Genomic DNA, 27,669 nt, shown 5'->3' with positions numbered 1-27,669 from the left:
AGTGTAGCGAAGTGGTTAAAGCATTCGCTCATCACTCCGAAAACCTGGGTTCGATTCCCCACATGAGTATATTGTTTGAAGCCTATTTTCTGGTGTCCCTGGTCGTGATATTGCTTGAATATTGTTAAAATCACCGTAAAAGCAAAACTAAAACACACTTACACACTCACTCACTTTTTCCACTGTGGTAATCATGTTTGAGTGAGTGAGCATGTTTTTACACCGCTTTTTGCAATATTCCAACAATATCAAGCCTGAAACACCAGGAATGGGCTTCATACCCAGTGCCGTTGTGGGGATTCGAACCCGGGTCTTCAGCATGACAAGCAGATGCTTAGAAACCATTAGGCTATACCTGATGATTGAGGCATTGTCAATAGACTTATTTGAGCTTTATGTGCAGAATACGTATAATATGAACAACGAATGTATATATAAAGGAAATTCACATGCCTGAATAGTTCTTGGAACATTTATTTCTGAAGAAATACAATCTTTTCCTGTCCTACAACATCAATAGGTGAAGCCAGACAGTTGATTGGTTGGTTTGTTGTTTTCATGCCACACTGAGCAACATTATACCTATATGCCAGCGGTCTGTAAATATTCAAGTCTAACAAGACAATCCAGTGATAAACAACATGAGCATCAATCTACGCAACAGGGAAACGATGATGTGTCAACCATGTCAGGGAGCCTGACTACCCGATCTCTTCTGCCTCTTCTGAAAAGCATGGGTAACTGAAGATCAATTTAACACAGATTGTCACGTGATGCAGTTAGAACAGAATTTTGACATATTCTATCTAATTTGAATCTCCATAGTTCTAGTACGAAAAACTATACATGGACATTTGGTAATGCATCACGGAAGATATTGTCATTTATAAAAGCACAGTAATATCCTCCACACCTTTACTGAGGGAAACACTTCAGATGATAAAGATCAGTTTGTTGAGGGTTTGGGATAGGAGTACACTCAGGCTGATGGTTTCATTGTTGCTTAGATGAGTCATGATGTGACATATGACCCCAATCTGCATATATAGGAACACCCTCCAGAACATTCCATTTGAAATTAGAGGGAAACAGGTTGTCTAAGTACTGAAAAGTTCAATTTCCTTGTGTGTATCATGTCGTGATGGTGTCTTGCTGAACTAAATCGCTGTACGAGATGTATGTTAAACAATAGCGGTATAGATCTCATGCGACGGTCAGCATGTATTGCGCTTGCTTAATCGCCAGTCTACCTGTAGCAACCAAGGTTTATACATCCAGATTACTTAAGCCCCGCCTGCTTGACACAAATGCGTTCACTGCTAATACTTGTCAAACAGTAATGTACTATAGAAAGAAACCCAAGCCCATTCAAAACTACTCATGTCATTCCGGCAAGCTGAATGGCGTCTCATATCCCTCTCATGGCCATGTTTATGACTGGGTCTGGTCTAAGCGCAAACGGGCATGGAGATGAAAACAGTCTAGTACTATTATCAAGGAAAGATAACTCTGAATTTCCAAACATGGTTCTAAGAATATCCTACATCCAGTGGGCAAAACGGCAATACAGTCATTCCATTTGCAAATATGTTTCAGTGTTGAAAGTTGTTCATCCTTTAGTTTATGTTTAAATTGTGCTTTGTATGGTTTAGCGAAGTTTCATAGTTCAACGGTTCCGTTATTTTCATGTTTTGAACTGCATTTAGTATGCGCAATTTGATTAGTTTGCCAAGGTTCTTGGCATTGACGGTGTATGCGAGGGGTACAAGTCTTCTTGTAGGTCACGGAAAGAGACGAGTAGTTATGAATGACCCAAGCCAAAATCTTAATTATACCCTAACATGAGTCCATTCCGCACTGTGCTGTTTTTGTGATCAGAGTGGTCATACTGTTGTATTAGATACATGTGATGTGTTATATATGGAATGTGCATACACTGTAAAAAATATTTTGTGATGCACCGGACCACTTGCAGTCATTTGCACAGGAACAACTACATGTGGCACTTGTTGCATGGTTGCAAAATGTGGACTCCTCCCCCAGTTTATGGTATCGGTTATGTTTCTGTATTTTGACTTTGTTTGGGGTGCATTTCTGTATACACTTATTCTGTATAAGTATAGACTTCAGATCAGAGTCAGGGGGTTAGATTAGAGTGGGGGCTTCAGATCAGTGTCAAGGAGTCAGATTGGAGAGGAGACTTCAGATCAGAGTCAAGGAGTCAGATTAGAGTGGGGACTTCAGATCAGAGTCAAGGGGTCAGATTAGAGTGGGGACTTCAGATCAGAGTCAAGGAGTCAGATTAGAGTGGGGACTTCAGATCAGAGTCAAGGAGTCAGATTTTAGTGGGGATTTCAGAACAGAGTCAAGGAGTCAGATTAGAGTGGGGACTTCAGATCAGAGTCAAGGAGTCAGATTTGAGTGGGGACTTCAGATCAGAGTCAAGGGGTCAGATTAGAGTGGGGACTTCAGATCAGAGTCAAGGAGTATGATTAGAGTGGGGACTTCAGATCAGAGTCAAGGAGTCAGGTTAGAGTTGGGTCTTCAGATCAGAGTCAATCAGTCAGATTAGAGTGGGGACTTCAGAACAGAGTCAAGGAGTCAGATTTTAGTGGGGATTTCAGAACAGAGTCAAGGGGTCAGATTTTAGTGGGGATTTCAGAACAGAGTCAATCAGTCAGATTAGAGTGGGGACTTCAGATCAGAGTCAAGGAGTCAGATTTGAGTGGGGACTTCAGATCAGAGTCAAGGGGTCAGATTAGAGTGGGGACTTCAGATCAGAGTCAAGGACGCAGATTAGAGTGGGGACTTCAGATCAGAGTCAAGGAGTCAGATTAGAGTGGGGACTTCAGATCAGAGTCAAGGGGTCAGATTTGAGTGGGGACTTCAGATCAGAGTCAAGGGGTCAGATTAGAGCGGGGACTTCAGATCAGAGTCAAGGAGTCAGATTAGAGTGGGGACTTCAGATCAGAGTCAAGGAGTCAGGTTAGAGTGGGGACTTCAGATCAGAGTCAAGGAGTCAGATTAGAGTGGGGACTTCAGATCAGAGTCAAAGAGTCAGATTTTAGTGGGGATTTCAGAACAGAGTCAAGGAGTCAGATTTGAGTGGGGACTTCAGATCAGAGTCAAGGGGTCAGATTAGAGTGGGGACTTCAGATCAGAGTCAAGGGGTCAGATTAGAGTGGGGACTTCAGATCAGAGTCAAGGAGTCAGATTAGAGCGGGGACTTCAGATCACAGTCACGGGTCAGATTAGAGTTGCAGCTCCAGTTCAGAGGATAATCTTTGATTATCATTTTGGGCAGGATCATATCGGTACTTAAGTAAGTTTTGGTAAGTTTCATGCAAATGGTATAGGTCAGTGACAGGCAACTTCTGCCACAAAAAACTGGGCTTTTCTCTCAGATATGCTGACATACCAACATATATTTGAACAACAGGATAAATTTGTTTAAAATCGCATAAATATTCTTCATAGTGGTAACTACTAGCCAGTCCAGGAAATTCTGCTTTTTAAGTTTATTTAAGTGTCCAAAAGTTTAAAGCATTTGCTGATCATGTTGAAGTTTTGGGTTTCGTGAACACATGGGTACAATGTAAGCCAATTCTGGCTGAGTCCCACTGTTATAAGGCCTGATTATTGCTGAAAGAAGGCAAGCCGATACTCTCATATATTACATATATACTGGTATCAACATAACAAGGCAAACAGATATCAGTAACAAGAGAGAGTGTTTTCCATCCACAAATGAAGGGAATGTTGACCTTCAGTATTTAGTTATCATCATGTTGTCAAGATGATTAAATCAAGAAGTTGTTGATTAGGTTAGTATTGGCAGACACACTGTGGAAGGTCAAGCAGCCATTGACACACATCCATGCTTGAGTGCAAGCAGACACCTTGTCAATACTGTCCAAGTTCGTTATGGGTCAATTAGAAGAGTGTACTGCCCTCTCAAAACTGTCTTTTGAAGATGATCTGTTTTCTCACTTCAAAAGAAGATGTCGGTCGATAACCGATAAAAGACAAGTAGCGTGTAGTTTGATTGCATCAGAACTGGGAAAATTGTGAAAAATGGCAGGAATTCTCATTTATTACTCATTAACAATACTGTGCCTTGTTCAAAAGAATGCTTGAAGTGTGCTGGGAATGGTTTTTCCTGAGTGGTGTTTGCTAGTGATGACTGGATGGTATTAGGTGACGGGGAAACTGCAGGATGGTGTCAGAGTGACTTCCTGTTGGTTTTATGATGATGATGAAATCGGGTTTAATGTCAGATCGAAGAATATTACATTGACGTGCCTGTGTGTCTGTGTTTCAGCTTAGACAAGTCTGGATTGGTGTTGCTATGTAATGCTAGACAATAGAGAATGCTGCTCTTGTGTGCTCTCTCTGTGTGTGCGTGCGTGCATGAAAGAGAGAGAGAGAGAGGGGGAGGGAGAGATTGGTCAAGTCTGGCGTAGTGTTGTGTCTGTTTGTGTGTGTGAGCTTGGCCAAGTCTGGCTTAGTGTTGTTGTTATATAATTATAGACTACAGAGATGCCATGCAACACATTTTACATGGATACTCCACTCAAACACATTTTGCTGACATTGAGCTGGCCTGTCAACATTTTATCTCCTTGATGCTGAGCTGTGACCAGCCAGGATAAAGTTCTGACGTTTGATGTCTTTTGCTCTGGATAGGTCAGTGGATCAAACTCCAGACTTTCACCTCTCAGTGCAGATGATCTATCCACTTCCTCACATTGGTGATCCGACTGTTGATGTCTTTTGGTATGGACTGGTGAGTGGATCAACTACCATTGCATCCACCTCTCTGTGCTGTCCACTTCATCACATTGCTGGTCCGGATTTCTTGTGACTGACTGCAGAGTAGTCTGTCTCACAGTCCCTGAATTATATTATTTTGCCAAATGGCAAGGCTTCTCTGCAGTGCTAAAGCCTTAAATGAAGCAAGTCTAGATTTCCTCAGGTTCATTCTCTGTTGACAGTTCTGCAAAAAAAAATAACCCACTTTTGGGGTCGGGGCTACAAAGTAAATATATCTAACTGCCATGGCTGGCCGGGCCAGTATCCTCACCAGTGCTCTGGAATCTTGTCTCACATATCCATCTGTTAGCTCTTAATTAAGAAGCTCACAGGGATGACACAAGCTGTAGTGGAGGCTAGACACTGTTTCTGGTTTGAAGAGACAAATCAAGGAAAATGATTGGGAAAGGTTCCTCCTGAATGTCATACTGTAAAACGTATTGTTTCATTGCTTGACTTGGGTCCACACATGGCAGCGCAGCTGTTAATGTGTTTAAGGGTTTGATTGTATGTAAAACCAGGATTATATTTTTACTTCCTGTATTGGATTATTGTGTGAAACTCTGTTGTGGTTTGATCATCTCACTTTATCTAACTGTTCAACAGTAAAACTCACTGTCAGCATATGACAAGGACCTATTTGCGCACAGGTCACATGCATTGTGAATTCAATTTATATCTATTTTCATATTTTTTTAAACAAGTTTAATTTCTGAAATAATTTGGTTGGTGTTCTGATCCTTGGCCATACAGTCCCCAAGTGACATTGTTTGCTGCAAGTTTCCAAACTGTCAACTGTTAGGCAGTAGAGGAACTTTACTGGACCAAAACAGAGAAAGGACAGGGCTGAAAACAAGGACCAATAAATATGCATGTCACTTTTACTTTTACCTGATGGTTTTATGATGTGACATCTGATTGTTGTAGCCCAAATGCAGATGTTCTTAGTCTTCTGAATCTCTGGTCTCCCTGGGGCTCCTTTGCAATTAAAATGGGTTTGTTTGTTACTATCAAAATTATATATATTCAGAGACTAAGCCTCAGTGTAACTGACCCATGAAGGTCCACCTGGGGTAGAATAGGCCTTCAGCAACCCATGCTTGCCATAAAAGGCGACTATGCTCGTCATAAGAGGTGACTTACGGTATCGTGTGGTTGTTGACTTGGTTGACACATGTCATCGGTTCCCAACTGCACAGGTCGATGCTCATGTTATTGATCACCAGATTGTCTGATCCAGACTCGATTGTTTACAGACCGCCACCATATAGCTGGACTATTGCTGAGTGCGACGTAAAACTAAACTCACTCACTCACTCACTCACTCACTCACTCACTCACTCACTCACTCAGTCTATCTGTAGAGTTAAATGTTACTAAAACCTTTTGGGGAACTCATGAGACCATGAGAACTCTTGTGCATTTTGTTACTATTCATGTGCCTTGTGTCAACTATTCTCATCATGTGAAATGCAGTAAAATGTTCTTCAGTGAAAAAACAACACTGATATCGACTCAGTGTTTTAAAGTGATCTTCTAGGCTTTGTGCCCCTAATGGTGCCCCTCTAGTAAATTCTTCCAGGGGTGGCACATTGTTAAATGTCCAACAGAAAGTATTCAGTACCAATAAAAGTATTCTGTGTCATTCACTTGGAACCGTGTTCTTGCGATACCATTATGGTCCTGCAAACTTGAGGATGAAAACATGAGCAAATATTCATGCTGTCAGAGTAGAAAGACACCCAGTTCCTGTTTTATAGAGCTATGATTATCGTAAGCCCGTTTCTTAGTATATGAGTCACACTAGTTATGTGATGACTGTTTTGTGGAATTGAGCAACCATGTCCCAAATGATGCTTAGCCTTTGCAGAGGTGAAAAAAGCTATGTTGTGTAATTTGATGCTCATTATTTCAGTCACTAGATTGTCTGGTCAAGACTTAAATACATACCACAGTAATATCTTTCTCCTGCCCCAGGTGTACAAATAGCTTTAAGATCAAGTAATATGATACACCCAGACTTATCACCATCATTGTATATGTTCTCCATGGAATACCAGCACTTGTCGCTGTCCATTGTATCATGTAGTTGGACTATGAAGGTCTCTGTTTCAACAGTTAGCTAAACTTGTTTGATTTCAGTACCCTGATACATTCTGTGGCTAGTTCCATATCAGCAAGAATTTCTGGAGAGTGGGAGGTATCATACCAACTACTGGAAAACATTTTCATATAGGAGATGAACAATGTGTGTTGGTCAATTTCTAGGTGTTGTGGAGTATTTGAAGTACAGGTATTCGTGTGGAACTGAGTTAACCAGAGGTAATTAGAATTAAATATTCCCCATGCTTCAAATACTCACTGAACACCCAGAATTGGCCAACATAATGATGGTTAGCGACATTGCAAACACAAAAATAAACCAAAAGGCCCACATGGGTTTTACTGTCTGCACTCATTGACATCACGTACAGGTACAGCAGTGAAGTGTCTGTCTTCAGCTGGCTGTTCCAGCTGGTTCCCATGGTAGCATCTGGAGCTGCTCATTTGTGATGTCATTCTGACTTTACACCACATTAAGATGTGAATGACATCACCAATGCTGATGACGTAACAATGCAATTGTGTGCAATATTTGTATGTATTAATAGGTAGTAAACTGTCTTGCAATTTCAAGGAATCAAATAGCATTTCGAAGATCCTGTATGATCCTAGAGGACTAATTGCTGGGAGCAAACACTGTGATGAGAAACTGTTCAAAGGTTTCAGACTGTTCTTTATGTGTAAGCTGTTTGCTAATAATCTGAAATAGGAACAAATCATATACATTAAACAAGGTTATTTAACACTCAAATGGAATACTAATTTTAGTTTGTTATACCAGTGCTTCATTTTGTGCATTTCAATTAATATATACTGCCAGTGATCGGAACAAAAATACCCAGCTGATTGTATCTGTCAGTTCACTAAAAGCATGTTCCCTATAAACATAGTTTACATTTGTGTAGATCAGAAGCATGCTTATTTGAAAATTTGCATGACACATTTTGTCCTCAGTGTTCATTCTAGGTTTTGTATGAATGCGTGCAGAAATAAAATGATAAATATACAGTTCAAATCTTTTCCGAGTGAAATTTTCATTACAATCCTGAATCTTTGAAAAATTTGTTGCTTTTTATATGATGCTGTTTAAAGTTACTTTTTAGAATTAAGTAGATCAGAAAGTATGCTTTCAAAACATGCATGCAGACTATTTTAGGCATGTTTTTATTATTTGGGGGCTATCAAAAATGTTTCTGCATTAATGTGAACACTGGTCGTGGATGGCTTTCATTTTAAAAACTTGTGAACTTGTAGGCCCACTTTACTTGAAGTTTGAAAGGACACTGAGAAATGATTAGGCTTTCATGAATGAATTATTAGGAGTCATTTGATATTAATTTTCAAGAGATGATTAAAACATTTGAGCACCTGGTGTCCTCATGGATTTTCTGTCATCCTTGGATAAATTTTTCTGCACTATGTTGCTTTTTACTCCAAATGGAATCCATTATGCTGACATTTGAAACTGGTTGTTTTTGTGTGCTATGAGATCTACATAGCAACTAAAAGACTTTGTAATTATAAACCTTTTTTCATTTTAAACTTTTGGTATGTAAAATGATGGCAGCATTCTGCCCTCCTTTGATGCATCTTTCAGCACTGTTTTCACTCCAAATAGAACCGTTATGCTCACAATTGCTTCTAATTGTTGGTGTTTTGTATGAGATCTACATAGCAACCAAAAGACTTTGTAATTTTAATCTTTATTTCATTTTAAATATTATTTTTGTATGAATAATGATGGCTTCTTCTCATCCTGCAGGCATGCATATATCAACATGACTGGTGTTCAGTTTCAGTGAACGTGATAATATTTTCAGTGGCCATTAGATCCAGACTGCATATTTTTGCCAGGGTAATAATTATGGCTTAGAGCATTCACTTATCTAAACTGAAAGCCTTTTTTTGTGTATTCCTTTCATGGGTGAACTTTGAAGTCCAGCTGTGGTGTCTGGACACTGGTGGTTCGTCATGCCAGAGGCTCGGGTTTGATTCCCCACATGGGTACAATGTGTGAAACCTGTCTCTGGTGTCCTCCACCATGGTATTGCTGGAATATTGCTAAAGGTGGTGTAAAACCATACTTGCTCACTGACTTACTATGTTATCTCTTCTGTGACTTCTTCGAATTATTCCTGAAAAGGAATATATGAAGTATAAATAAAATAAGCATTTGCAAACAAAAACAAAAAAGAAAAAGGAAGAAAAAAAACACAGTGACAAATACAGACATTATTAAAAAAAACATTTCCTAATAATTTGAAAATGTGTTAATTCTTTGATTCTTTGCAAGGTTTGAAATTTCCAGATTAGCTACAGAACCTTTAGCTCTGTCTTTGGTTGGGCTTTATTGTCCATTCTCATATGTGGAACTAGATCAGGTTGCCATAGTTATGGGCTAACATGGTTATCAACATTTCTGGTTTGATTTTCATCACTGATATTATATTTTGAATGCACACATTTTATGTTGCAAATTATAATGTAAAGCTAGTTTGACAAGGAGCTTGAGTATGATCCGGTAAAATTGTAACAAAGGGAAAATGCCAATTTGTTGATGCTGAGAAAAGAACCATTAACTTCATTTGTTTCCTGATTTTTTATTCCAAAAAGTCGGAAATAATCCATTTTGCGAGCATACCACTCACAAGTGCCAATGCATATGAGAAAAAGTAATATATATCCATACTGATGAAACATTTCCAAAGGAATGGTAAAATTTGTCACCTTTTCCTTAATTTCTCTTCATCATCTGTTTCCTCTTTGTCTTCATCGTTTGCCTTTTATCAATCTTGTAAATCCAATGGTATATAAATATGTCGTATGTCATATCATCAGATGAGTCAGGTTTCAAACAACTTTGAGAAATTGTGAAGTAAGTGCTCAGTCTGAAATTTGATCTTCTCAATATTCTGAATGTCATGAGACATCACTACCAGTAAATGCTATATTTCAGAGATTCCTCAGTGATTAAGGATCATTCCGTGTTCAAGATGTTGTAAAGTCTGATGTCATGTGATCTAGCAGCTGGGAATTAATCAGGCTTGGGTCATGTCAAACAGACAAGTACACTTTACAAACATTCACACAATACCTTGTGTCTTGAAACTAGCCAGTTTTGTAGCTGTCTCTGATTGAATTGTTATTCCTGGTTCAAGTAATCAATTTCCAGAGCCATGTTTAAAAATGGTGTAATGGTGGTCTGTTGGTTTTGTGTTCGCTCATCATGACAAAAGATTTGTGTTCTATTCCCAAAATGGGTACAGTGTATGATTTGTGGGTAAACTGCTAAACCATAAAACCAACTTTTACACTCCCAGTCATTATGTTATTGGCAATGGTCGAACTACAAATTGCATCCCTGTGTGTCATATGTACCTTGGAACACCCAATAATCTGACTTCTGCATTGCAGTCTGAGTATACCTTTAAATCTAGTGTTGAACAAGGGGATTAGGTTGGGTTTGACACCACTTTTAGCAGTATGCCAGCAATGTCGTGGCAGAGGACACCACACTTAGTGGGCTTCACACATTTTTCTCATGTTGGGAATCAAATCCGAGTCTACAGTTTGACAGACACTGCTCCTAGCAGTGTCTGGACTTTAAGATTAATGTGACTTGTTATGCCTTTGTAAAAGTATCTTGTATTTCATGGACCACTTTTGGCTAAATGACAGTTTCTTTTCCCAAAGCATTTGTGTGGCGCTTAGTTTGGAATCTTTAAAATATTCCTGAATTTTGTTCTTTGGTCAGTTGGTGTCATATCTATACCCTTGGACTAGAGCAAAACTGTAAATGTACATGACTTTTAAACACCCACCATTCTGCCACTTTTAAACAGACTCCAAGTAATTTTTCTGAAGAATTGTATATTTCCTTGTGACAACAGTTGGAACTCCAGGTGGTAAAATCAGCATGTCGCTACTGGTTCATATTGCCATCAGAATTTGGGTACATTAGAGCTGGGATGGGTACTCGGGTACTCCGGGTCAGGTACAGCTGGAATTGAAGCAGGACTTCACAAACAGGAAACTGTTGGAAGCCATCGAAATCCGCCGCCACAAACCTTTGATCAGTAGAGACCAAGGCTACTACATGCCATCGGCCTATCAAGAACTAATCAAACCATGGATTATCTAAGCACTGTGTCTGTTTGTTGTTACTACTTACTATGCCTCGTCATTGGCTTCATCACTAGTGCTCATTGCTGTTTTAGTTCCCTTCTGACCTCTTCCAATTATCTACCACATGTTTATTGTATTATATGTTGTTGTTAATATTAATCCTATTTGCTGATACCTATTTAGACTAATGCTTAGTCTTTGAATATATGTAATTATGATAGTACCAAATGAACCCGTTTTAATTGAAAAGGGACCCAAACAAGTTGGGAGATTCAGAACCCAAGGAAATGTGGACTTGCTTCATTTTGGATTATAAAAAGACTAGGCAATAGGGAAAATAATGTGGTTCAGGGACTGTTAGACAGGCTTGGGCCTATTCTAACTCAGAATTCCCACAGCTCGTTCATTTCGATGACCAGCCAGTTTACTATGCTATCATTGACTTTTTTCCATGTAAAGAACATGTCCCAAATAACTGATGTTATCCAGAAAATTGGTGTCCACTAAATAGCTTGTGAGAGACATTTATCATGGTAGGGGGGCTAATTATTGGATCTCGGAAGCATATGGAGGCTGTCTGTAATAAATAAGTCTGGCAGAACAGAGGAACAGGCCCTTGTATGATTGACTCTTTGTTGAACCAAGGGGGAAGCCTCATACTCATCTCCATTCACACATGGAAATTTGTATGGAATCATTCATCCAGTCGCAACACCAAGACAACATAAATTACAGAATCATTAATCTACCTGAAATAACAGAATCATTTTTTTAAATAGAATAATTAATACTTGTGTCCGTGTGTATTTGATATGTTCATATTTGCATGGGTATATTACTTGTTTCATCAAGAAATTGTAGATATTTCTGAAAGTTTTTTAAAGGCATACAACAATGGAGTCACATGTACAGTGCCAAAATCCAAGCCATGTTTGCATGGACATTAATACCCAAAATACCTGTTGCTGTCATATAACTTATCCCACCAGGTACCCATGTTCTGCACAGTGAACAGTGTCAATTTTGATCAAACTTGTCAAAGGTGCCACCACGTGTCACATATTTGTTGTAGACTGAGACAAAAGTCTGAGATACTCTCAGGAGTCAAGCTGCCAAGCATGGTCACCCGTCCAAGGGCTCTCCATCATCAGTGTTGCTTAGCTTCAACTGATTGGTGACCTGGGCACAAAAAAACGCCCTTGTAGGCTATGTCTACGTTATTTCTGAGGGCAGGTCTGATATTCTATGTATTAACACTAACAAGAAAATGATGCCAAAAGACAATCTGAGACCTGCAGATGCTAGAGTTTCTGGCCTGAATATCTTAAAGAGAGTGCAATCATTGCATTGGAGCTGATCTACCATGCAGTAGTCTATGTCCTGTATCTCCAGGGCAGTAAACTAATGAACACTCCCTTCACTCACTGAGCTGCTCCTACACTTAATGGACAGAGCAGCCATTTGAACATCACTAGTGTTTACTGTCAGCTCCCTGGAGTAAAACGATGAACTCAAATATAGGTACTTTCTTGAAGGATCATTAAACACCAATGGCAGTTGGCTGACGAGATGGGAGCCATCACCTTTTATGTTTGCTGCTGCGAGATAAGATGCTGCTTTGAAATCTGCGATGGACAAGATAGTCATCTTCATATCTCGGCATGCTACCAATGTGGGAAGCGGCGTTAAATGCAACCATTCATTAACTAATTTCATTATTGTCAAGGTCTTTTCAATGATTTTTTTATTTTTGCTGGGTCTTCATTGACGCTGTTGCATCAGAGCCAGGCATTTTCTGGAGCCTGTTTGGTGCTGTGTGAGGTGGTGTAGTGTGTCAGATGGTATCATAGTATTTCCTGGTGTTTCATAAAGTTCACATCTGCTCAGTGGACTGAGTAACTGGAGACTGAATCTGGAACTTTTTACCTTTTGAAATGTTGCTTGGTAACTATGATTCAAGAAGTGTAGGATGAATAACAGGAGTGATTCCATCAGCGATAGCATCATTGCTTGATTATCTGAAGAATTTGTGTGGGCAGTTGTTTACTATATTTACAAATAAGGGATAAGAAAAAACATAGAAAATTAGAATCTAATTTTAATTTAAGCAAATGCTGAATCTGTGATGAACTATAAAGATTTAAAAGTGCAGCTACCAAAATATTTGGTGGTATTTGTTAATTATTTTAAAATAATTGTTAAAGTGGATTATAAATTCTGATGAATTCATTTACCTTATGTGGAAGAGTATTAAACGTCCTGAACTGCAGAATTATTATTTATCATGATCCTGTAAACTTGCAGTTCAGTAGTGTATATCCCAGATCTTATGAGCCGTATGTGCTTATATACCATGAGACTGAAGAAGAGTACACAGACATTTTAATACTTTGTATAATACTCTTCACCTTGCTACCTTGCTAACAATAGCTATAACAAAATCAGAGGGACTGTTCATATAAGACTGATTTAACCACTGGGCATAGGTATGGTTTATTATTTGATGAGTCATAGTTTGTTATTGGATGAAAGGCTAGCCTAGTGGATAAAGTGTTCGCTCATCACACCGAAGACCCATGTTCAATTCTCCACATGGGTGCAAAGTGTGAAGCCCCTTTCTCATGTCCCTCTGCCATGATATTGCTGGAATATAGCTTAAAGTTGTGTAAAACACTCACTGACTCACTCATAGTTTCTAATGTACATTTCATCCAAAATCAGGTGGTCAGTTCCAAGAAAAAAAAAATCATCATTGCCATCAGTTTGTTATACTCAATTTTGTTATGAATATTTTTAACTATGTTATGAATTTATCTTTATGAGTGAGTGAGTGAGTTTTGTTTTACGCCACTTTTAGCAATATTCCAGCAATATTACAACGGGGGACACATATGGAAAAGTCACAGGTTTGGTCCCCAGTCACATCATGTCAAAAAAAACAAAAAAAACAATATGATACTTGTTGATCCCTGTCAGGCGCATGGCAGTAATCTGTACAACAAGGACTGGTTGCCTTGGAGTCAGTATAATGTGTCTGAGGAGTGCATTCATACTTAACTGCGCAATGGTATCTCTGAGTGAGCTGGCACTCTAAAACCCGCTAAAGTCAGGCTCGTACAAGCAGCCACACATATGACTGTGATCACAGTATTTGTTTTTTTGTGGGTTTTTTTTGTTGTTGTTGTTGTTGTTGCTGTTGTTTTTTATCAAATCACCAGTGAACATTCTGATAATTGGTTGACCATAGAATCACTGAGAATGTTATCGAAAACAAGCAAACATGAATGCCAGAGTGGATGTCAACCGTGATGCAAGGTGAAAATAAAATCAAATGACACGTAGGTGATACCAATACCAACTGTCTCATTGATATCAAGCGAAATTTGTCAGATGTGAAAAACAAAAGAGGGGTTGTCTAAAATGTAAGGTAAACCAATTGAAATTTTACACTGTGTCATTTTCACATATTATGAGACATCCATTCACCTACTTGTGGCATACACTTACTGACAACTTTTAGAACATGCATGGGAAGAGTACAGATACCTTTTTTTATTGTGTACACTTTACTTTCAACAGTACTGTTCTCATAAAAACATACTCTTTGACCCACAGGCAAACTGTAGCGAATTTGGGTTTGCGCACCATAGAGAAAATGATCAGTCCTCTTACATGCAAGCGAACCTCATTTCGGTTCGAAAAGTCATTACCATCAAAGGTATACACCCATTTCTTCACTGGGTTGTACTCTCACAATCTCCAACCCCATGATGAACAATTATGTGCCATATTTTTTATTCAACATTTTAAGCGCAACTCGTATATCAGACCATATATTTCTTCGCCTCCATTCCCTCTATCAGCTTCGTGTTCAATGGAGCGAAAGAACAGGAGGGTATTGTTCCATATGGAATACTTACAGTTACGTCGCCTGCTTCATTCCCCCATTACACCAGAAGTGTTTTATGTAGCATAAATATTACTAAAATTCTAACAACAGAAACGACAGACAAGACAAATAACTCCAACAGGTTCAGGATAAAAATAGGCAGTATGGTATTTCTTTTCAATTTCTGCACATTCTTGTTCCATCACTCCATTCAACCGGAAGCTGGCAGGCGTAATGGAGGCGATCTGAATACCACGAGTGGCGCTTAAAATGTTGAATAAAACATATTTCATGTGAGTAATTATTAAAAATGGGGTAGGAAATCTGAGAGCACAACCAAGTGAGGAAATGGGAGTATACCTTTGATGGTGGTGATATTTTATTTTGACACAAAAAATATTTTTCGAACCGAAGCGAGGGAAGTACATTGCCAACCTTTGCTCGCATATTAGAAGACTTGTCATATTCTCTATGCTGCGCAATCCCCAATCCACAATTTGCCTGTGTTTGACCCCGGTAATTATTAAGAACTTGTCATAAGGGAAGCCATTTTGGATTATGCAAAGTGTTGACCAAACAAGCAGATATCTAGCTTCTTTGTGCATGATGAAATCTTCAGCAACTGAAGCTTACAGTTTACAGTTAACAGTTACGTTTAACAGGACTTGATCGACATGTTATCATATTAGAACTGATTGATGCTCATGATGTTAATCACTGGTTTGCAGCATTTAGCTATTCGTTTGATTGATGTCTGTATCCTCAGAGACGTAAAACAAAGACCTTGCCTGCAGTTCACTACTTTCATGATACTATCACATACTGGAATGAGTACTTCGTCTAATCAGTATGTGAAGGGGAATTTGTGTTCCATTATCATTGGCACTGCTAATTGCTTTACAGAATTATATCCCATATAATGTAATATATGTCCAAGAATTGAAATTAAGATTTTTCAAGTGTGCCTCATGGACACAGTCATAATGATTTAAGTTTCACATGTGCCATAAATTCATGGTCTATTATACTGGACTTCAAAATATTGCATGACTTGAAGTGAATGTAACAGTTGTAGTTGTGTTGTAACATTCACTAATAAATTGTGAGTAATATATTTTTGTTTATTTACTGAGCTCAAGATTTGAAAAGACAGTGATGATTAACTGTCTCACCTGTACACATTATCATCAGCTATTATTCATAATGTCACTTTAAATCATGAAAGATAACAATGGTGAAAACATACTTTAATGCATTTTCGTAAATAAGTCAAGTGTGCCATAAGGGCACGCAAGTGAAAATTTAACCATGTTATTTCAGTCTTAGCTGTGAAATTGCTACGATGGCATTAATAATTTCGATCCCTGTATTTTGTCGGTATTTACTCTTATGTTACACAGTCAAAATATGATTTCATCCTAGCTGAAAGACCCATGGGCTAGAATCAATCTTTAGTAGAACATGCTTGTCATAGGTGGCTACCGATGGGACTGGGTGGTCAGATTTGCTGACTTGGTTGGCACATGTCATCTATCCCAACTGCGTAGATTGATACTCAAGCTGCTGATCACTGGATTGTGTGGTTGAGACCCAATTATTTACAGACCACTGCCTTATAGCTGAAATATTTCTCAGAGCAGTGTTAAACAACGAACCAACCAACCAACCAAGATTAGTGGGCAATTCGGTGCCTTCTGTGCCATCACATGGATTTTCCCATTGTGGACACAAGAACAGTCTGAAAACACCAGCTCAGACGCAGTGTTTCCTCAGTGTAAGAACATTCCACAGAAGACATTCAGGTGTAACCATTCCTGAACATTTCTGAGTGTATATGCTTGCATAACCGGTCCAGCTAATTACTATTGCTGCTGCCATGTTTGACCCACTTTATTGCATTTCATGATTATGAACCCAGTCCTGTGAGTTCAAATATCATTTGTCAGTTGTTCGTTGATCTTGTAAGCTGATTCTGTGACTTTATGATTTCCATTTGTTGTGTCAATTTCTGGATTAACCTTCACGTTCAACTTTGTAATTGGAATGTAGCAAATATTAGAAGCACCAAAATACTTCAATTAAGAAGGAAGAAACTCTCAAACTAAGTACATCTTTCAATATTTTTTGGGGGAAACTACTGTGTATCCCAGTGGAGTATTCACTGATCATAGGTCACTGACTTTTTATCACAAAATGATGAATGAAAATCAGCAGTTGATGAGGTGGAGTTCATCTTTGCAAGAGTTTAATCATAAGATCAAACAAATAATTTGCAAAGACTGTGCAGTTTCAGAATCACTTGATTGATCAGAATGCATATGCTTTTTGCAGTGTTATATAACAGTGACATGTATTTTATGTTCATGTAGCATGTTTAATAGATTCTTTTATGAAGACACTTGTTTTCTTGAAAATATTGCGTTTTATTTCATTTTTCTCAGCAATGTAATGTACTTCCTGAAGAAGGAGATTTTTTTGTGGTCGAACGTGTTGTCATTTAATTCTTGTTCATTGTGTGTGGTTGCTTATTGAAGGGATTGTAATTTAGAGAAGTGTCCTCCCTTGTTAAGAAAATTCTGTCCACCTTTAGAAAACTCCTAATGTTAAGAAATGCCCTGAAAGGAGCATGTTTACCGTTGTTCAGTTTGTCTTGGCTTAACAATCTCTTTTGATAGATCATGTGAACGAACAATTTCTGAAAGGCAGGCTGGTGCAATAAAAGAGTCATGAAAGGCTGTTTCAGATTTTCGGTGACTTTACTTCCATGTCTTCTATTTACCCATTGTGTATAGGAAACATGTCTGGAAGCAACCATTCTGTCTGCTTCGAAAACTGTTTCCTTCCTTCTGAACAGGTCATGAGCCTCATTTAATTGCAAGACATTTCCGAGTGGACTGACATGGCCTTTTTACTAACACACAGTTGCTCTATTTCACAGGGGTAAAATTGCAGCATTCTCATATCACCAGTATCATAAAAGGCTTCATGTGTTCACATATGCATATTGGCAGAAGATGAAATTGCTCGCAATTAAACTATAAATAACAATGCATGTGCATTCAAAATCAGTGTACATGTTTCTGATGACTTTACCTTAATAACCCAAACAGTTATTGCAGTGTTTTAGTATTCTCCTTTAATAACTGACATGACACATACTTGGCCCATTTTATTCCTCCATGTTAGGCCACACCAATTATGTTTCTTGCTTTACAGATCCGCCTGCTGTATTTTTTCAAGAATTTAAAAAAAAAATACAAGTGAATGTTCCCTGCTCAAAAAATAGAATCCTAATGTTTTCATTGGTCAACTGACAAAATCTTTTTGTTTTTCAACCCATATACACTTCGTAAATTGTCAGAAATAAAATGCTTTGAGTACTTAGTGACTGAGTGAGTGTAGTTTACGCCCCACTCAGCAATATTCCAGCTATATGGCAGCAATCTGTAAATAATCGAGTCTGGACCAGACAATTCAGTGATCAACAGCATGAGCATCAATCTGCGCAAATGGGAACCGATGACATGTGTCAACCAAGTCAGCAAGCCTGACCACCCGATCCTGTTACTCACCTCTTACGACAAGCATAGTCACCTCACCTTTTATGGCAAGCATGGGTTGCTGAAGACCTATTCTACTTAGATGGAGTATTAGTTTGATTAGTGATTTTTTGTTCTTTTTTCTCACATGCCTTTGGGTTTTCTGAGGACAAAATGCTGTAAAACAAGAAATGAAATTGGTCTGGCCTTATCATGATATTGTAATATTGTCAAGTCCCAACTTTACTGATGAAATTATTATCTCTGTCTGGCAACGTATGAATGTTTCTACTTCATTGCTACTTTGAAGGATATGTTGCTGCAGTGAAACACTAACCAAATGAACCTATGAGCAAACAGTTACTATTTCTGACTGTTGTACCATTACTTCCCTGCATAATCTTTGTGTAGAGTGAATGTATCTACTCATGTAAATAAAAATAGTCAACAACAAGAAAAACACAAAAACTTTCATGATGGTTCAGTATTACTGTTTGATGTTCTGAGTGTTATTTGAACTTTCTTGTGTTATCCAGGCGTGAAAGGAAGAAGTATAATGGTGCTTTATCAAGAAATAAATTCTTGTAATCTCCTCAGAGTTCTGTGTTAGTAGTTTTTCATATGACCGTTCGATTTTTTGTTCTCGTAGCAACCAGTTTGTTTTGTATCTAAGTTGTGTTTGTCAAGAAGAACTACTACAATCAGGCTGTAACAAACCAAAATAAATATAAAGTCTATGAATGACTTTCAGATGTCGTACACATAAAGGCGGGAAAGTGTATTGATGTCAGCTGGTTTAAAGTGGATCTGTGGTAACCATGCTTGTAACTTTTTTTTTTTTAATGTAAGAGGTGACTAGGTTATCAGGTGATCAGACTTGCTTATTTGGTTAACACATGTCATCGTATCCCAGCTGAGTAGATCGATGCTCATTCTGTTGATCACTAGATCGTCTGGTCTAGACTGGTTTACAGACTGCTGCTATATAGGTGCAATATTTCTGAGTGTGATGTAAAATTAACCTGACTGACTCACTCACTATGTTAACATAGCTTCGGGTATGAAATGGACCTTGTCATGTTCCTTACAGTACAAAAGGTGACTTCCATAAATCTTGTCCTCAAAATAAATGTCAGGAAGAAGTCAACTTTTTTAAAATGAGATGGTGAGGAACTGATAGGTTCACTCACTGGTTTCCTGGGAGTGGGTAGACACAGATGAAAAAAATGTGACTTATGAATAAACTGAACACATATCACTTAGTTAACCCAGTCAAGTAAAAAAGACTTGAGAAATCCCTTATATCTCTATCATATGATGACGGTGTCACTGAAATGTCTCTATAACGTCACTATAATGACAGTGACATGTCTCTGTGATGTCATGTGAATGTCAGCAAGGTGACACATTAGGTACTAGGGGCACTTCAGACATGGAAACCCTCCAGGGACAAACTCATTTGGTACAAGGGGCACTTCAGACATGGAAACCCTCCAGGGACAAACTCATTAGGTACTTGGTGTCACTTCAGACATGGAATCCCTCCAGGGACAAGTGCATCAGGTACTAGGGGCACTTCAGACATGGAATCCCTCCAGGGACAAACTCATTAGGTACTTGGGGTCATTTCAGACATGGAATCCGTCCAGGGACAAACTCATTAGGTACTTGGTGTCACTTCAGACATAGAATCCCTCCAGGGACAAGTGCATTAGGTACTAGGGGCACTTCAGACATCCGGGAATCTCTCCAGGGACAAATTCATGAGGTACTTGCGACCACTTCAGACATAGAATCCCTCCAGGGACAAACTCATTGGGTACTAGGGGCCACTTCAGACATGGAATTTTTTAGACCAACTCGGACATTGAATCCCTACAGGAACAAACTCATTGGGTATGTACAACCAACTTGGACATTGAATCCCTACAGGAACAAACTCACTGGGTATGTGCAACCAACGGGGATGTTGAATCCCAACGGGGACAAACTCATTGTGTCCTTGGGACCAACTCGTACACTGAATGCATACAGGAACAAACTCATTGGGTACATGCAACCATCTTGGACATTGAAACCCTGCAGGAACAAACTCATTGGGTACTAGGAATCCCTTTCATACCCCACAATCCAACACACCCAGAACCCACATTCATATGTCCACATATTCACCCTGAGAGTGACATATAAAGCTGAAGTGTGCTTCTCACTATATATTAGCTTCTCTCTTGTTTTCCCCAAATAACCACATTTGAGGCTTTTGTTTTGTAGGGACATGTTTTACTTTTCGCTAGTATGACCTCTTCCCAGGCTTTAATTTTTGTTAGTAAGACCTCTTGCCAGGTTTGACATTTTGCAATCATCATTTTTTTAACTCTTCATAAACATCAACAATCAAAAGATATATGAGTGTTTGAAGTCAACTGAAAACTATCGTTAAGATTAAGCTCAACATGCAAATGTTTTCCCTAGCACAATCTCAACTGCAACTCTCACATTGTGTTCAGAGTCGTTCTACCACACAGCCACTAAGCCAACGAAGGAAGTGGGGTAGAATTATCCATTTATAGTTACTGTCATTATATTGATGTTAAAGGGCTTTAGTTATTGTTATCTAGCTTATCCATCATTGACAGCATATATATATTAGAGAGAACATGCCTCCATGGTTTTGGTAGACAATGTAAAACCTCGGCTGCGTGTTTTAGCCTACACATAAAACTCATCTCACCCGCTGGTTGTAACAGCATTGTAACTCCCTTGTAACAGCATTGTAACACCCTTGTAACAGCATTGTAACACCCTTGTAACAGCATTGTAACACCCTTGTAACAGCATTGTAACACCCTTGTAAACAGCAGCTGTAGCTTAAGAGTCGCTAGACTAATGAATATTCACAAGCCTTTCACACCAAGGTTGTGTTGGTACTGCACTTCATAACCTTAATGGTGATATAACAATATCTATGAGGTCATGGATCTCATGTTTGCTGCCATCTGTTGCCTTAGGTCACCTAGATCTCCAGGAAACTCATTACACAGAATAACACCAGCATATGCACTTTCCTGATTTATTAATCCGTGTTCTTTTTGCATGGCTCAGAGGATTAGAGCTGTAGTTCTTTCTAGAATTTAATTAAATTTTTTCTTTGAAATTCTATATGGAGAACTGGACAAAGTTTGGTTTGTTTCTGATTTGCTGTGAGGATGCGACTGTCACAAATGTTGAGTTATAAATAATAATAATAATCATATAAAAAGATATAAACTATCTTAGTGCTAAGAGAGCCTCGAAAATATAGGCCGTGGGTGAGATTCTTACACAGACAGATTTTTGAAGCTCTCTTAGCGCTAAGATAGTCTTAAGTCAATGTATGGCCCTGACGACTATCTTAGCACTGAGAGAGATTAAAAAATGTAGGCCCTGTGTGAGATTCTTTACTGACCAAGGCTTAGATTTTTTAAGCTCTCTTAGCGCTAACATAGTCTTAAGTTAATGCACTTACAACTAACTTAGCACTAAGAACTTCAAAAATCTAGGTCCTTGGTGCCACATTGCAAAATGGTCTTAATGTGAATATAACAACTCTAGTGTAACATAGACTTACAGCAGCCGTAACGGCAGTGGGGTAGCATAGTGGTGAAAGTGTTCGCCTCGTCGAGGACCTGGGTTTGATTCCTCACTTGGATACTATTTGTGAAGCCCATTTTTGGTGTCCCCTGCTGTGATATTGCTGGAATATAAAAGCAGTGATACTGCTAAAAGTGGTGTAAAACTAAACTCGCTCACTCACAACAGCACCCATTAAGTTATTAATGTAACATAGTGGTGTGTGGTCTTCTGTGTAGAGCTCAGGTCATAAATCAGTTGAAGTTAAGCAACATTTGGCGCAGAGTCCTTGGATGAGTGTTTGTGCTTGGCAGCTTGACACCTCAGTGTTTCTAGGACTTCAGTCCTGCCCCACAAAGAAGCACACATGTGGTTTCTCCTTAGGCAAGTGAGTTCAGAATTGACTCTGTTTACCAAGCAGTAAGGGGATCCAGGTGAAATAAGACTGTTAACCTACCAGTTTATGTTATCTGTGGAATTATAATAAAATTGTGCTCTTTGAGCGTGATATATAGCCTGGAAAAGGCGTGTTATGAATATTCTCATCATTATTATTATGTTATATTTGAGATTTTGGTTTCACAGTTAAAAATAGATTCTAGTACTTTTGTTGGGTTGTGTCCCATCAGGGATTCAAACCCACACCCTCAGAGTCTGCCATCTTGCCCACTCAGCCACTGCATCTTCCACAAAAATGGAAGTAGGATGACTGGTAGTCTTGATCATGAACTTTGTCTACTCTGGAAAGTACAAATTGGATCAGCTCCCATGGCCAAAAGCTGAGGCTGTGGGTTCCAATGCTTGATGGGAATCATACCAGAAAAAGTACTTACAATCTGTACAATGCTGAGAAAGTGCAGTCCCAAGTACAGCATGTTACATTTGACCACTTCCTAAAATGGCAATGTGTATTCATGACCTTAGAGTATATACTAACACCTTCGTACTGTGTGAACCCAACTGGATGCAGTGATGCTGATCAGCTGATGTAAACCCTCACAAGTGAGGTTAATTATCATCGTTAAAAAGTTAATTGTGTATTCATGACTTATCACACCAGTGTTAGACGAGTACAAATAATATGAATAGCAATTTGTGTTGTTTTCATGTAAACAGTATTGTGTGTTTGTAGACTTCTAAATTCGCACCAGCTCAATGAACTTAGTAACATTATTGCCCTAGTCAGTGGATCAGTGTGCACCAGCTTTTCATTCTCAACTCCATGGGGAGTATTCAAATCAAGAAGCCAGTGAGGAAGCATTTACATTACAGCCTCATGCTATTGGTTATTTCATTTGAAAATACATCACGAAATGATGGTTACACATTGTAATGAGTGAGTTGGGTTTTTACCGCGTTTTATCAATATTCTCACAATATCATGGCAGGGGACACCAGGAATGGGTTTCACACTTTGTACCCATATGGAGAATTGTACCTGGATCTTAGGTATGACGATCAAATGCTTTAACCTCAAGGCTACCATACTGCCCCTTCAGTACACATTCACACAAAAGGTGGTATCATTCACACAGAAGGTTTAAGCACACACCAACCAAATAGCATGAACAATCTCACAGGTTTTTTATGGATATTTAGAAAAAAATTGATTTCAGAAATCCCCATCCTGTGAAAGTCAATCTTCAGAGAAACCATCACTTCTAAACAAGGAGGAGACAACTGGCAGAAACAGTTTGCAGGCAACTAAAGGTTCGTTGTTCATTTGTAGTTTCTTACATCTTACAAATAGATTATTATGTGGGATAACTAACACCCAGCTCAACTGATATGCTGTGAGGATGTCATCTGTGGGATAACTATCACCCAGCTGAACTGACATGGTAAGGATGTCATCAGTATAATAACTATCACCCAGCTGAACTGACATGGTAAGGATGTCATCAGTATAATAACTATCACCCAGCTGAACTGATATGGTAAGGATGTCATCTGTGGGATAACTATCACCCAGCTGAACTGACATGGTAAGGATGTCATCAGTATAATAACTATCACCCAGCTGAACTGACATGGTAAGGTCATGTCCTCTGTGGGATAGCTGACACCCAGCTTAACTGACATAGTGAGGATGTCCTCTGTGGGAGGACTGCTTGACCTGCTACTCCGAGAAGGTGATGACGTCATCCAACTAATAACTATCCTCATTTGTGATATATCAATAGTAGTTTGACCATAAACTAAAAGTTCTTATTTTAACCAATTCTGGACAATTTATGGACATAACTGAAGATCTATGGATGCATTGTTCTGCATTGATTGCATCTGCGGAAGCAAATTTGGACACTTTGGAAACGTGATTCCACAAACAATTCATTTTAACAAGTTTTAAATGTCAAATAAGGGCTGATCAAACATTTGCAGAATGTCAATACATCTTTTTCGGTGCTTTAGATGTTAACCTTCTCTGACATTGATGTTTGACCTTCAATTTCAAAGAAAATTTAAGATCACTGAACATTTTACATTTATCTGTATATAAAGCATTTCAGTTTTATATGATCTCGCAATTATGGTCATTAGATAAGAATATGTTGGACAGAAAATACAGGTAAGAATACAAACTTGACTTGACTTCATGAATTGTATTGATTTTGAGAGAATATTTTCAGATTTATGAACTTACTGTGTTTTAGAAGCTGATGAAACTGGGGAAAGCAGTTCCGATGTTCTTAGTCACACAAAGGGGAAAAAGACTGGACGAAAGGGAAAGAAAACAAAATTTACGACAGGTACAAAAACTACCAACTCATCTCGGGTCAGATCTGAAGAGCATCAAGCTGGGAAAACATCAAGGTAGGTGACAGATTGATTTCTTAAATGTATTTGCTGTCTTTAGAGCCATGAGGGATCTTTCTCCCAGCTGACAACCACAAGGGGATGATGAGGATGTGACGAAGAAGAAGAAAAGTCACATTTGCTGGGGAAGTATGTTGGGATGTATTATTCCATGGATGATGGTCCTAATGCCATGTTCCTGATGCAATCAGGAACTGATGAAGGGTTGATTGCAGGATCTGAAGAGGAGGATTTACATGTAACAACTGCCTTGTTTACTTCCACTGTTCTGATCTTGCTGTAAACACAATGTTCTTGGCATCTGCTTCATATTTAAATGTCACTTGGATACTATACACAATCTAGGCCATGATGTGATGGTTTTTACAGCCATTGAATACAGCAGAAACACATGCATCCCTCTTATTCACGAATGGATGTTTATGATGATGTATTATTTATCAGATATTTTTGTCTCGGGTGTTATTCATGCAAATACATTTTGGCAGCCAAACTGGATGATAGTCTGGTGGTGGTGGTGGTGATGATGATGATGATGATGATGATGATGATGATGATGATGTTGCGCCTTTAATTTTGTTCATGATAATTTATTTCATCAGTTTCATCAAGACAAGCGTGTAAGTGTCAAATTGCAGTATTTTTATGGATTGAAAAAGTTTTAATTGAAAAAGTAATCCTTGGCACAAAACTTGCAAAAGCAAAGTTAGGGAAATTAAAACTTCCTCCTATCGGAGAGTCAAGAGAAGTAACAGAAGACATGAAAGTGTTTGAATGATACCAGGAGAAATTAATTCAGGACTTTCTCCAAGAACTTGAGTGTGTTTATTCAATCTCCATTGGCAACCAATAACAATGAAATTAGCTAGCAGCCCCAAATTTAGAAATGACACCAGTCTATTAATAATATGAAAGATGTGTATACATGGTCATGTTTGATTAAGTCGCATTGACATTCAAGGTCAGAGGAATGTTCTGAAAGACTGATAAATGTAAATAGCATTAGGTGAGTGTTCAGAACAAATGACTTGGTTTTTCATGTAGATAATGGTACTCTTCATTTTATTCTAGCACCTCTATGAATATCCCCAAATGTCTATTTACCCTATATTGATTGACATTTCAGAGTGAAAAAAATGATTTAGTGCTAATGCTGTAGCTCACCTGGTATGTCCACATGCTCTTGGCATGGTGAATGAAATTCTGTAAGTCAACACTCGTGCTGCCATCATGGTGAAGTCATTTCATTGACTCACTGAGAGTAAGGTCCTGATGCAGCTGCCACGGTGAATTATTTCCTTCTACTTCACATATTGCTATCATGGTGAAGTCATTTCATTAACTCATCAGGGCTAAGGTCCTGATGCAGCTGCTATGGTGAATTATTTCCTTTTACTTCACATATTGACATTATGGTGAAGTCCCTCCTTAAGCTCACCAGGTTTGAAGCTCCCATGTTGTCTTCATAGCGATGTCTCTTATTTAACTCTCCAGTGCTGTGTTTCAGACATGAGAGCATCGATTTGTTTCTCTAACACAACAACTATTGTCTACTTGAACCTATTTATTATTGTGCTGGATATGCTAGATGTTCAGGGGTACAACACGGAATGACCAAGATCTTTGGCCTGTATGATGCATGTTAAATCTTCACCCTATAAGAGGGCATTGGGGTAACATAGTAGTTTAGCAATTTGATGGTCATGCCAAAGACCCGGGTCAGATTCTCCACATGGGTAAAATGTATGAAGCCCGTTTCGGTTGTCTCCCTGCCATGATATTGCTGGAATATTGCTAAATAAGGTGTTCAAGCAAACTCACTCACTCACTCTATGAGTGTTGTAAGGCTGTGGCAGGTTTGGCCATGTGTCCTTACAAGACGGCCATAACTTACCACTAAGAGTAATGGTTGAACAAAGCCTTTGTAAGCCAAGGACCAAAACTTACCTACATTACTGTGTCGTATCCTCGCCATTCACATGATCGTCTTAGCAATAAGATTTTATTGTGGAACAGGAGACCAAGGCTGTTCTTGTTCACAGGTGGATAAGTTGTAGCTGACGTTTTGTTATAGCCCCCAGAATATCATCCAAACCTTAACTGAGAACATAATACAATGACCTAGTGCCTAGTGCACTTTCAGTCAAGGTCATGATTCTGTAATTAGTGTCATAAAGAAAATGTCAGCTGGCCAAAGCCAGATTTGCTTTGTACCTATAATCATATTGTATCTGGCCTGTTATTTAGTGGCTGTTGTCAAACTGACTTGCCATCTTTACATAATTGGTCTTATCATCAGCTTCAAAGTTTAGTTGACAGATAATATGTATTGCAGATTAAAGTTGCAAGTATGCCAATTGACCAACCTAAGTCATCTTCTTAGCGTGAATTTAACATCACGAAGCAACCTTTACGAAGGCTAACCTTAGCTCTCATTCTTTAACATTGCACTAATGTTACCTCATAGTGTCTTACGATCACCTAGGTGGTTTGAGAAAGGGGGCCCTGGGTGCCATTGTACAAAACAACCTCAGTGCCAAGACTACCTTAAGTCTTATATGATGTAAGGTATGGGAGATACTAGTGCTAATATTAGTGCTAATATTGCTTTGTACAATGGTAGGCTGGACTGTATCATTTCAGCTTCTACACCTTTGCATGAATTTTGACAGTATATCTCAAACCAACATAAGACTGTAACATATCGTGAATAAGGTGAGCTTCAAAGTCAAGGGCATGTTTGTCCACAGTAAAAAATCTTTGAACTCATTGACG

General features: G+C 38.7%; 1 protein-coding gene across 1 annotated transcript in view; it reads left to right on the top strand.

Moving 5' to 3' along the window:
- LOC137257987 (leucine-rich repeat and coiled-coil domain-containing protein 1-like) overlaps nucleotides 1–27,669 on the top strand; it is a 489,406-nt gene that overhangs the window by 30,706 nt on the left and 431,031 nt on the right. The window contains exons 8-9 of the mRNA XM_067795512.1: nucleotides 23,694–23,787; nucleotides 24,732–24,891. Coding sequence (XP_067651613.1) covers nucleotides 23,694–23,787; nucleotides 24,732–24,891 — 254 coding nt within the window. The remainder of the gene's footprint in view (nucleotides 1–23,693; nucleotides 23,788–24,731; nucleotides 24,892–27,669) is intronic.

Source organism: Haliotis asinina, chromosome 12 (assembly GCF_037392515.1).
Source record: "Haliotis asinina isolate JCU_RB_2024 chromosome 12, JCU_Hal_asi_v2, whole genome shotgun sequence".
NCBI lineage: Eukaryota > Metazoa > Mollusca > Gastropoda > Lepetellida > Haliotidae > Haliotis > Haliotis asinina.
This window is presented reverse-complemented; position numbering and strand designations above follow the sequence as displayed.